The following is a 12,939-nucleotide window of genomic DNA, read 5'->3' on the forward strand; positions in this document are numbered from 1 at the left end:
ACGATTGGTATAAGACAGAAAATTGGAAGAACGTGTGATTAGCCACAAATAAGTTTCCCAGTCACCACCCCATTTCCCTCCTCTATCAAACACTAGATGAAAATTACTTGGGCAGAAAGAGGGAGAGATTGTAGGGTAGGGTAGAGTGAGAAACTGAGGATTTAGACACTGGTGGGTTACCGAGGACCCTCTCATCCTGCACCATGTCCCAAATTGATGGTTGGGGAAGGTAGGAATTATAGAACTCTAGGTTGGAGATTCTTCTTCCCTCCATCCAAGGATGCTCCCAGGAACTTATGTTTAGCCTAAGAAAAGAGCGATCTCAGACTGATGAACATGAAGTTTCAATGACCCCAACTTTCAGAATTGAGGCTGTAAGTAGAATGGGCTTATTTCAAAATTTCTTGCACTCTTGAAATTATATTCTTTACAGAGGCATTCAGTTAAGTCCATCTCTTTCAACATTCATTTTAGCCTCCAAAGATACTATCCTGAGGCATCAGCTTGTACTTGCAGAACCATCAGCAGTCACCTGGTCTGCCTCATCGTTTAAACAACTGATAACAGTTCCATAACATTCTTCTTACTATTTCCGAATTCTGACTATACTTTAGGGTATTTCTTTTCTTCAAGAGGGCTTATCTATAAATGTAATGGTAAGAAACATGTTGGAGAATAACAGCTTCCTTACAAGAGACACTAATATGAAGCAGAATGCACTCGAAAGTCAAATCTTTGGCACAGTAAGTAAAATTTATCTAGATCCCAGGAGACCTCAGACACCCGCCAGTTATATTAACATTGCAGAAAATTTCCAGGGCCATGAATAGACACATGGCTTATGGAAACTCTGAATGATATCTTTCATTCAGAGTTTGAAAACTATCATTCAGAGTTTCCATAAGCCATGTCTCAATAGATAAAACTATTCTAGGGCAGATGACATCCCCCAAACAAATATTTTCAGTGCATTGCAAGTTTTAAAGATTGATGTTAAGATTGGGTTTTAAATGGAAGTATCCCTGAATGAGGTTGATACCTTATTCTTTTTTTTTCTTTTAATCTCAATCGTTTTAACTTTCTCTTTCATGAGTACCTGATAGCTGCTTTCACCTAGTTGTTGCATAAATGTGTTTCTAGACATATCGACATATTTTATGTCTGCCTTTCAATCATGCTTCACTTTTTCCAGTAAATCACTTGCTAGAACATACTAAATAAAGATGCTGTACAAATGCCTTGGTTTCTTTCTGCCAACTGAAACAGCTTGTTTGGGGCTCATTTTTCATTACGTTTTATAGCAGGGTACAATGCTCCAGGGAAAAAAGATTTTTGTGTTTATTCCTCAGCTATTTTCTTTATCCTCCATTGAATTTCTCAGTTCAACATTCTTAATATTTTAATTTTTCTCTGATACATACACACAGATATATTATTGGGCCTTTTAGAATCTGCAAAAACCTGCAATGAGGACAAATTTACAGCTTAGATTATAGGTATTTTTTTCTAAAAGTCATTAGCGAGTAAAATTATTTCATCATTCAGGAAGAATTATTGATCTAAATATCCAGCTGCAGGGTAGAGGGGAATTCAAACAGTTGCTATCAGGTCCCCCATTTCCCCACCCCATTAAAAGAATATATTCCAAAATTAAGAATATATTCCCAAATTAAGGCTGACTATGGTGGCTTATGCCTATAATCCCAACACTTTGGGAGGCCGAGGTGGAAGGATCACTTGAGCCCAGAAGACTAGCCTGTGCAATATAATGAGACCCTGTCTCTACAAAAAAATTAAAAAATTATCCAAGCATGGTAGTACATGCCTGTAGTCTCAGCTACTTGGGAGACTGATGTTGGAGGATCGCTTGAGCCGAGGAAGAGGTGAAGGTGCAGTGAGCTGTGATCAAGCCACTGCACTCAAGCCTGGGCAACAGAGTGGGACCCTATCTAAAATACACACACACACACATATAAATATATATATAAAATATTACATTTGGACTTTCTTGAGATTTGAGACAGTTGTCAAACATAAAGTAGTGTGGACTGGGCATGGTGGCTCATGCCTGTAATCCCAGCACTTTGGGAGGCCGAGGCAGGCGGATCACTTGAAGTCAAACATTCAAGACCAGCCTGTCCAACACGTTGAAACCCATCTTTACTAAAAATACAAAAAATTAGCTGGGTGTGGTGGTAACACATCCGTAATCCCAGTTAGTCAGGAGGGTAAGGCAGGAGAATCACTTGAACCTTGGGAGGTGGAGGTTTCAGTGAGCCGAGATAGCACCATTGCACTCCAGTGTGGGGGACAAAGTGAGACTCTATCTCTAAAAAAGCGGCCTGTATTTCACTTCTAATGTTTGAGACAGTATTTGATTATGTGCAGCCATGTTTTATATAAAGTACACTTTGTTTTCCTAGGGTCTAGAAGAGAGCTTGGAACATAATAGGTGCTCCATACATTTCTGCTAAATAAAATAATTGTTTTAAAAGCACACCATATTTTATTATTGTTATCCATCAATTTTAGGTTAAAGAATTTGACACCAATTTTACATATGTGCAGCAGTCAGAATTCTACTTGGAGCCAAACATTAAGTATGTATTTCAAGTGAGATGTCAAGAAACAGGCAAAAGGTACTGGCAGTCTTGGAGTTCTCCGTTTTTTCATAAAACACCTGAAACAGGTGAGTGTATTTATATATTTTATTCTCTTGGTCTTTTCTTTATATATCTTTTCTTCTGAGCACAGTGGCTCACACCTATAATCCCAACACTTTGGGAGGCCAAGGCAAGAAGATTGCTTTAGCCCAGGAGTTTGAGACCAGCCTAGGCAACATAATGAGACCCTAGTCTGTACAAAAACAATAATAATAATAATTAGCCTGGGTGGAATGCAGGCTAATTATTTAAGCATTTGTAGTCCCAGCTACTTGGGAAGCTGAGAATCACTTGAGCCCAGGAGTTTGATGCTGCAGTGAGCTATGATCATCCCACTGCTCTCTAGCCTGGAGGACAGAGCAAGACCCTGTCTCCTAAAAAATTTAAAACAGCCAGGTGTGGTGGCTCATGCCTGTAATCCCAGGACTTTGGGAGGTCAAGGTGGATGGATCACCTTAGGTCAGGAGTTTGAGACCTCCTCAGCTGACATGGTGAAACCCTGTCTCTACTAAAAATACAAAAATTAGCTGGGTGTGGTGGTAGGTGCCTGTAATTCCAGCTACTCTGGAGGCTGAGGCAGGAGAATCACGGGAACCTGAGAAGTGGAGGTTGCAGTGAACTGAGATTGCACCACTGCGCTCCAGCCTGGGCAACAGAGCGAGACTTGGTCTCAAAATAAATAATATGTTTAAACCAAATACAAAATAAAGCTACAAATTTTTTTTTTCTCTTTAATGTCCACCAAAATTGACAAAATATTCTAGGGCAGGTGATGACATTTAAATTGTCATTTTGCTTTGATTTTCTTAAGGTTTACTATAATTTACATAATGGTTCTCAAACATTCCTGGGCATAAAAGCCACCTGGGAGGCTGGGTGTTGTGGCTTACACCTGTAATCCCAGAACTTTGAGAGGCCAAGGCAGGAAGATTGCTTGAGCCCAGGAGTTTGAAACCAGACTGGAAAAGATAGGGAGACCCCATCTCTACAAAAAATACAGTGTAAATTATTAGCCAGGCATGGTGGCCCATGCCCATAGTCCCAGCTACTCGGGGACTAAAAGAAGAATTATTGATCTAAACAGGCTTCAGTCGTAGCTCACTGAAGCCTCTAACTCCTGGGCTCAAGCAATCCTCTTGCCTCAGCCTCCCAAGTGGCTGAGACTGCAGATGCGCTCCACCATGCTAGCTGAGGCAGGAGGATCACTTGAACCTGGGAGGTTGAGACTGCAGTAAACCATGTTCATGCCACTGAACTCCAGCCTGGGTGACATCCTGGGCAATTGTGAGGCATACAATAAGCTAAGAACTTGTTTTGAAAAATATCTGGATGTGGTGGCTCAAACCTGTAATCTCAATGGGAGGTGGAGGCGGTTGGATCACTTGAGCCCATGAGTTCGAGACCAGCCTGGCTGACATGGTGAAATCTCATCTCTACTGAAAATACCAAAATTAGCTAGGCATGGTGGCACATGCCTGTAATCCCAGCTATTCAGGAGGCTGAGGCAGGAGAATGGCTTGAACCCAGAAGACAGAGGTTGCAGTGAGCTGAGATCTCGCCACTGCGCTCTAGCCTGGGCAACAAGTAAGACCCCATCTCTGAAAATATTTTTAAGAATTACATTACATTCTTTAGACCACTATAATAAAACATATTCTCCTAAAAGAGACACAAATCAAATCATATTAATAAACATTATCTACTATATGCAAAGCAATCAGAAAATTAAAACTCTTAAACACAGAATTAATTAATTCTCTTCTCATCAACAGGATTTAGCTGATCTATTGTTTATCTTTAGATATTTTCCTACTTCTAATATTATTAGTTTAATTTTATATTCATTTACTCATGTCATTCAATAACATCTTAGCCAAATAGACTTCAGTTGAAGCAAATAATAAAATGAATCTATTCTAATTATAATACTCCTAATGGCCCCATTAACCTAAAGATGTCTCCCTACTGTTGGTACTTTATACACTAGATTTAACATTTTCTTTTCAGAACTGAAGGACTTTATTATATTCACAGTATGAATAGCATCATTATTATAACATTGTGGAATTGTGTTTTATGTTTTCAAAGCACTTTGATATATATTATAAATATTGGTGGCTGCCAAATTAGTAGAGGAGCAAAGAGCATGACTAGCTGCAAAGCTCTTTGGTACCTCCTACTGCCCACATCTTAGAAATACTTCGGCCAGGTGCAGTGACTCATGCCTGTAATCCCAGCACATTGAGAAGTGGAGGCAGGTGGATTGTTTGAGCCTAGGAGCTCAAACCCAGTCTGGGCAATACAGTGAGACTCTGCTTCTATTTTTTTTTTTTAAATAGAAATTAAATTAAAAAATATAAAAATAAAGAAACAATGTATTAGGGAATCATTTTCTTCTTCTTCTTTTTTCTTTTCTTTTTTTTTTTGGTGGGACAGTCTCGCCCTTTCGCCCAACCTGGAATGCAGTGGCGTGATCTCGGCTCACTGCAATCTCCACCTCCCGGGTTCAAGAGATTCTCCTGCCTCAGCCTCCTGAGTAGCTGGGATTACAGGCTCCAACCACCATGCCTGGCTAATTTTTGTATTTTTAATAGAAATGGGGTTTCACCATATTGGGCAGGCTGGAGACCTCAGGTGATCCACCTGCCTTGGCATCCCAAAGTGCTGGGATTACAGGTGTGAGCCACCGTGCCCAGCCAGGGAATTATTTTCAGTACTCAGTATCAGTTCTCTTTTAAAGTTAGTTTTAAATTTAAGGTGTTCTGTCAAATTGATACTGTTAACAATTCTTAGGACTTCAGATGCCATTTTATAATAGTCAGAATTTAGTTGATAATCAAATTATTTTTAATGAAGTCTATAATTGCCTAGCAAGATTATGCAAATTGATAACTACCATTTATCATTTACAAAGTACTACTATGTATAAGCTTGTTGGACTTGATGTCAACCACATTTGGTAGTGTAATTAGCGCTACTTTACAAATGCAGAACCTGGGCATGACTTGCTAAATAGCACATTACTAGTGGGTAATGGCACCTAAACTACAATAAAAGTTTTCTTATTCAAAATATTGAACTGCCTGGATAGCTCAGTTGGTAGAGTATGAGGCTCTTAATCTCAGGGTCAAAATACTGTGTATTTTCCCCACCGTCCCTCAGTAATTTCATTCTTTAATTTCAGCAAAGTGGAGGAACAGCTTACCTAAGTATTCTAAGTATAAGACTACGTATGTTCTTCTTTAAAGATAAAAGTCTTGGCTGGGTGCAGTGGCTCACACCTGTAATCCTAACACTTTGGTAGGCCAAAGCAGGCTGATCACCTGAGGTCAGTAGTTTGAGACCACCCTGGCCAACATGGTGAAACCCTGTCTCTACTAAAAATACAAAATTAGCTGGGTGTGGCGGTGGGTGCCTGTAGTCCCAGCTACTCAGGAGACTGAGGCAGGAGAATCTCTTGAACTCGAGAGGTAGAGGTTGCAGTGAGCCAAGATTGTGCCACTGCACTCCAGCCTGGGAGACAGAGTGACTCCATCTCAAATAATAATAATAATAATAATAATAAATTAATTAATTAAAGATAAAGGGCTTAAGCTTCAGTTAGAAAGGAATAGGAACACCACAGCTACCCTTTAACAGTTTAAATTTAAAGTCTGTTTCCTAAGGAGAAAAGTCACTTCAGGGACAACAATACTAGTTAAAATTAAGTATCCCTGAAAACTTGGATTTATTGAAGTTTAACATGTTAGCTAAGAGAAACCACAGACTGTTCTCTTAGTACAAATTCCTTTCTAAGACACATTAAATGAGAAACAGTAAAAGTGTGTTAAGGAAAGTGTTAATAATAAGTCTCTTTGAAAATGTATATTTTGTGTGTGTGTAAAAGCAATGTAAGTTATTGTAGTATGACCCTAAAAATACCCCTATTTGCACTTATTTAATTTAATACTAGTTTTTTCTTGTGCATTTTTTTTCTAATGATTGGGGCTATAGTGTATATATTATTTTATATCCTGATTTTCTTACTTAATCTACCTTGTCGAGGTTTTAAAAACCTATTTCATGGCTGCACACCATTCTTGTTTATGTGTGTACATAATTTATTTAGGCCTCTCCCTACCTAAATAACATCTAGGTTATTTCCATTGTATCCATTATCAATAAACTTCTTTGCATAGCTTTATATGTAAATGCCCTTTATTTCTTTAGTTCTAAAGAAGAATTATTACATCAAGAGTGAAGCACATTTTAGGATGCTGATGTATGCTGCCGAACTGCTTTTTAGCTAATCTTTAATATTGGTTGCTTTTTTAAAAGGTACCTATGAAAAGACAGTCGTTCACAAAATGCTCATTTAGCCTCTACCATGTAGCAGGCATTTTTAGATGCCTGCAGAACCTCAATGAACGCAGGAAACAAAAGTCCCTGCCTTGGAGAAATTTCATTCTAGAGAAGACACACAGTAAAAATCAAGCATGATAATTCTATAAACGACATTGCATCATACATAAAGATGTAAATAAAAGCAGTAAGAATCAGATTTCACAGCCGAAGTGTGAATTGCCTCACAATAAAATGATATAGTTTCTGTAATTCTTCATTTAAACAACTTGTTTGATAATGAGGTTTTTTTGGCCAGCCAACTTTCCCAGTACTCAAAGGTTCATTTATGAAGAAACAGAGCCCAGGCAATAATGCCTCTTCCAAGCAGGACTTTCCTGAGTTATTCTCTAAAATTCTGACATGTTTATTACTGAATGGATTCATCTCAATATAATGTGTTTACAAAATTCTGCGTAGCTGAGACCAGAGGGCAAATCCTACAATGGGTATGGCTTGTCCTGCAGCCTCAGCATTCTTATTCTTTTCTATGCTTTCCCTCTGAATAGTGCCTTGCTTAGCCATTAAAAACCTGGTCTTAAAAACGAATCAAAGCAATTCACTTACAATGAAGTTTAAGTGATCTATTCTCTTTTTCTTACTTAGAGTATTTAGACTTTAACAGAACAAAGAAAGCCTTATACTGAAAAAGAAAATCAGTCCTCCAGAATACCCGTTTATGCTATCTGGTATAATAGCAAGAGGCCAATTAACAGACTGAATCCCAGGGTGACTTCAGGATAATAAATATAATAGCCAAGATTTATTGGATGCTTTACTAGTTGTTGGGCATTTTGATAAGCATTTTACATACGGATTATTCTTTCTTTATCTCTGCAGCTCTATAAAAGGAGTATGATTATCCCAATTGCACAGTCGAAGGCCATATAGCCCAAGCAATTTTGCCCAACATTACAAGGCTGGTAAATGGTAGAGCCAGGGTCTAACTCAGGCTGTGGGATTCCAGCATCCATGTTATTTATAGCTGTGCTAGTCTCCTTCCTAAGAGACCTAGAAGGGTCCTGCATCAGCCCTCCAAACAAAATCATTCTCTACACATTAGCTAGTAATAAAACTATGCCAACAGGGCTAATTTCTAATGCAGTGTTTGTTACGGAAATGCAAACACGTGAGAATAGAACCAGAAGATGCTATTGACTATTTCTACTTTGGCATGAATACAAGATGTGGAAGCAAATTTGGGTTAGGTGATGAGAATGAAACTATAGTACTACAGGAGGTTTTGGGTAAGATAGGTAGTCTGAGATGAGGATAAAGAGTAGGTTAAAAAGAAAAAAGGTGACTTGGCCAAGACAGGACCATCATGGGCAATTCATCATGTGTTTTATCAGCTAGTTCTGGATTGTCTAGAAAGCACTGTTTCTCTTAGTATGGTCTGTGGACAATTATGTTAAGAATGCTTGGGTACTTTTATTTTTTTGAGACAGAGTCTTGCTCTGTCCCAAGATGGAGTGCAGTGTACCATCTCAGCTGACTGCAACCTCTGCCTCCTGGGTTCAAGTGATTCTACTGCCTTAACCTCTTGAGCAGCCGGGACTACAGACATGAGCCACCACACCTGGCTTTTTTTTTTTTTTTTTGTATTTTTAGTAGAGACAGGATTTCATCATGTTGGCCAGGCTGGTCTCGAACTCCTGACCTCAAGTGATCCCTTCTCATTGGCCTCCCAAAGTGCTGGGATTATAAGCATGAGCCACTGCGCCTGGCCTGAATGCTTAGGCACTTCTTAAAGTATAGATTCCTGAGCCCTTTGCCAAGTGATACTTCTGCAGTGAAGTGTTACCATTGCCGGAGAGGTCAGACACACTCTTTAAGAGGGCGAAGTGTCATCACAAAAGACAACATAGGGAATGGGCAGAAAATGTGGACAGAAAGGCAGTGTGGATCTGATTGCCCAAGCCATTAAAATGATAGAGTTCCCTGACTCGTATGACATGTGATAGGGGTGAGGCTCATCTATTCCGCGAAGGCACCGTCTCAAAATCCTTTATGGGAGGGGGTGCATGTAGACGGGCAGGTGCAGGAGCTGGGGTAAGCACCTTGGGACTCTGGCCCCATGGTAGCATCTAGGGGTGAATGCCTGCAGCTTCCAGAGCCCAAGTGGGAGTGTGTTACAGTGCGCTATTTTATCTTTGCTGTCCACAGACAGCTTAAGTGTTAACCAGCTCAGTGCTTTCTTGGTACCCAGGTCCTTGTCTGGTGTCCAGGAAGCATCAGATTGCACATGGATTTGAAAGATGAATGCAGGGGTTTTGTTGAATGGTGGAGGTGGCTTTCAGTGGGATGGATAGGGAGCTGGAAGGGGGAGAGAGTGGGAAAATGATCTTCCCCTGGAGTTTGGCCATCCAGTGGCCGATTTCCTCTCCAATTGTCCCTAGCCAAACTTTTCTCAGCATTCAGATGCTCCTTTTCTTCTCTCCTTCTCTACCAAGCTGTCCTGCCATTTTTCTGCTCTTCTGTTTATCTCCTTGTCTGCTTGTAGAACCTGGGGTCTGGGGCTTATGTGGGTGCAGGATAGCAGGGCATAGCGGCGAAAAGACAACTTTTGGTTACGAAAACAAGAATGCTTGCTTCTATTTAAGGCTGTGGGTTTCCAGGCTTGAGGGTGGGACCTTTGCTGGGGAGCCAGCCTTGTCTACTCAGTATTTCCCTGTCTCCTGTCTGTATCACCATCTCCTTAGTTGTAGCGGTTTGAGGGACAGAAAAGGGTAGGCATGTGAGACTCTTAGGCCGTTATGTCGTACTATCTGGTCACTTCTCTGCTTCCTATTTCTCCGGAGTCATTGATCACCCCAGCCCACCTGAGAACCACAGGAACCCCCAGAAGCACAGGATACAGACTGTTGTCCTAATTAACCATCACATCACACATGACCCTCTTCTGCCTAGAACCCACCTCATCTCTGGATGTGAGGTTTCAGCTGAGATTATGAGAACCCCTGAGAGCTGCTGAAGTTAGCGCTTCTGACTCACCAACCTTGATAGCCATTGTTGTTCTGGGGTTTTCAGCTGTGCCGAGTCCCAAAAGGAAAAAGACAATTTGTCAGTGTAGAAAACCAGCACTGAAAATGTATAAGTCAGTTCTCTAAATCTTTGACTTAAAAACAGTGAAACAACAATGGCTAGCCAGGAGTCTTTTCCAATTCTGTACTGTAATACAGATCCCTTTTTAATGAAGAAAAGATGCAGTTCTATAATCCCTTTAATAACAAGTTAGAGGCCTGAGGGAAGGGGAGTCACATTTCATGATGACTAACTTGCTTGAATTGCTACTTGCCATGGAAAACTTTCCCAGAGAAATCATATTATTATTTTTTTGACAATTTTCCAGAGGAAGGCAAGTATGAGCAAGACATTAAACAGCATTTTGCTTTCTCACAAAACAGTATTGGTTGTTACACTACCAATGACTCCTTTACGATGCTCATTAATTTTTCAGGTTTTTAAGTGACTAAAGGAGAAAAAGCAAATATTATGTCAATGGAACTGAATATAAGTGCTATTAAATATAATGCAAATTAGATGATGCCACACAGAATGTATTTTTCAAAAATTTTATTATTTGTAATTAGAGATTTTGTGAATCGTCCACATAGAGACGGGTTCTGAACTTGTAGACTCTTGGTTACTAACCCATGTTAACAGACACAGTATTTCTTGAAATACTAATCACTTCAGACTTTTCATTTGGGTTCATTTAATCTTCTTCAGGTCCTTCCTCTAATAAACCACCAAGTTTCTGCAGAATAGGAAACAATTCAGAAGAGTTCCATAATCTCCCTGAGGTTTGCAATCTATTAGTACAGAACAAAGATTATGCTCTCTCTTTCCTTCCTTCCTGCTTTCCTTCCTTCCTTCCTTCTCTTTTTTCCTTTTCTTTTCCTTCCCTCCCTCCCTTCCTCCCTCTTTTTCTTTCTCTCTTTCTTTCTTTCTCTCTCCCTCTCCTCTATCTCTCTCTCTCTCTCACCCAGGCTGGAGTGCAGTGGTGTGATCTCAGCTCATGGCAGCCTCAACCTTCTGGGGTCAAACAATTCTCTCACCTTGGCATCCCAAGTAGCTGGAACTACAGGCATACACCACCACGCCTGGCTAATTTTTGTATTTTTTGTTTTTTTTTTTTGTAGAGATGGGGCTTCACCATGTTTGTCAAGTTGGTCTTGAACTCTTGGACTCAAGCAATCTGCCCACTTTGGCCTCCCAAAGTGTTGGGCTTACAGGCATTAGCCACTGCACCCAGCCTAAGATGATGCTTTTTCATGAAGTCATCATCTTCTGTATTAGTTTCCTATTACTACTGTCACAAATAATCACAAACTTGACAGCTTAAAACAATACAAATTTATTATCTTACAGTTCTGGAGGTAAGAAATCCAAAATCACAATCACTGGGTTGAAACCAAGGTGTCAATAGGGTTATGTTCCTTCTGGAGGCTCCAGGACAGAATCCGTTTCATTGCCTTTTCTGGATTCTAGAGGCTGCCTGCCTTCCTCAGCTCATGGCTCCATCCTCCGTTTTCAAAGCCAGAAGCACAGTGTCTTCCAATCTCTTTCTCTGACTCTCACCCTCCTCCCTTCTGCTTATAAGAACTTCTGTGATTTTACTGGATCCACCCGTATAATCCAGGATAGCCTCTCCCTCTCAATTATCTGAGTAGAAAGAAGGAACTCAATTTCTCCTGCTATATAGTATTTTCACAACATAAGACACTTCTGTGAGCTCTGGTTACCAACATGTGTTTGGGGATTTCTCCCCCTCAGCAATGAATTCTCTGGAAGATTCTTTGGGGGACACCAACTGGGTGTCCTCTAATTCAATTCACTCTGGTGCTATCTGCCTACACACAGTGCCAGAGCTTACAACTCCTGCCTCAGGTGCCAGTCTGAAGTCCAGGTGGTTACCTATACTTCCATCTGATATAAACTGAGATTTCCATGACCCTTTGTTAGGTTTGATCAATTTGCTAGGATGCCCCACAGAACTTGGGGAAACGCTTACGATTCCTGGTTTATGATAAACAGCATTACAAAGAATACAGACAAACAGCCAGATGGAAGAGATGCAGAGGGCAAGGCATGGGAAGGGGCATGGAGCTTCCATGTGTTTTCCAGGTGTGTCACCTTCCACCTCCATGTGTTCAGCCATCCAGAAGCTCCTAGAATTTAGGCTGATACTGTGATCACTGCCACTGCCTGCTCTGGTGCCGCTGTCACTGGGCCCTGGATACAGCTACTGTGCCCACATTGGATTCGAAGTGGTTTCCTGAAACCCTGTGTCACCCCATCTACATTCACAGCCTGAGTGTTAGGGGAGGGGGCATCTGGTGGCTGAGGCTGAGGCCATTTGCTTGTAGCCCTACTTGCCTCTTGGCTTTTTGAGGATGCCCACAAAGAAGTGTATCCTGGTGCTGGGCAACTAAAACATGACAAATATCCACTCAACTATTACTGGGACATGCTATGCTTAGAGAGCAAGGTTGTACTTTTTTGTGTGTGTGTGTGTGAGACAAAGTCTCATTCTGTCACTCAGGCTGGTGTACAATGGCATGATCTCAGCTCACTGCAACCTCCGCCTTCTGGGTTCAAGCAATTCTCTGCCATAGCCTCCTGAGTAGCTGGGATCACAGGCATATGCCACCACACCCAGCTAATTTTTTTTTGTATTTTTAAGTAGAGACGGGTTTTCACTATTTTGGCCAGGGGTCTTGAACTCCTGACCTCGTGATCCACCCACCTTGGCCTCCCAAAATGCTGGGATTACAGGCATGAGACACCGCTCCTGGCCACAAGGTTGTGCTTCTGAGAAATCTTTTGACCACTGTGTAGACTTGGAAGCTGCTCATTCTCGCATATAGAGTTTTGCTACCCTTTAACATCA

General features: G+C 40.8%; 1 protein-coding gene across 6 annotated transcripts in view; it reads left to right on the forward strand.

The window, feature by feature from the left end:
- The window catches only part of IL23R (interleukin 23 receptor), a 195,734-nt gene that overhangs the window by 158,313 nt on the left and 24,482 nt on the right, over positions 1-12,939 (forward strand). For all 6 annotated transcript variants that reach the window (XM_064372486.1, XM_064372482.1, XM_064372487.1 and 3 more), the window contains one exon: positions 2,533-2,689. In XM_064372486.1, coding sequence (XP_064228556.1) covers positions 2,533-2,689 — 157 coding nt within the window. The remainder of the gene's footprint in view (positions 1-2,532; positions 2,690-12,939) is intronic.

Source organism: Aotus nancymaae, unplaced genomic scaffold, assembly GCF_030222135.1.
Source record: "Aotus nancymaae isolate 86718 unplaced genomic scaffold, 86718_ANA_hifiasm-v0.15.2.pri h1tg000007l, whole genome shotgun sequence".
In the NCBI taxonomy this organism is placed as follows: Eukaryota; Metazoa; Chordata; class Mammalia; order Primates; family Aotidae; genus Aotus; species Aotus nancymaae.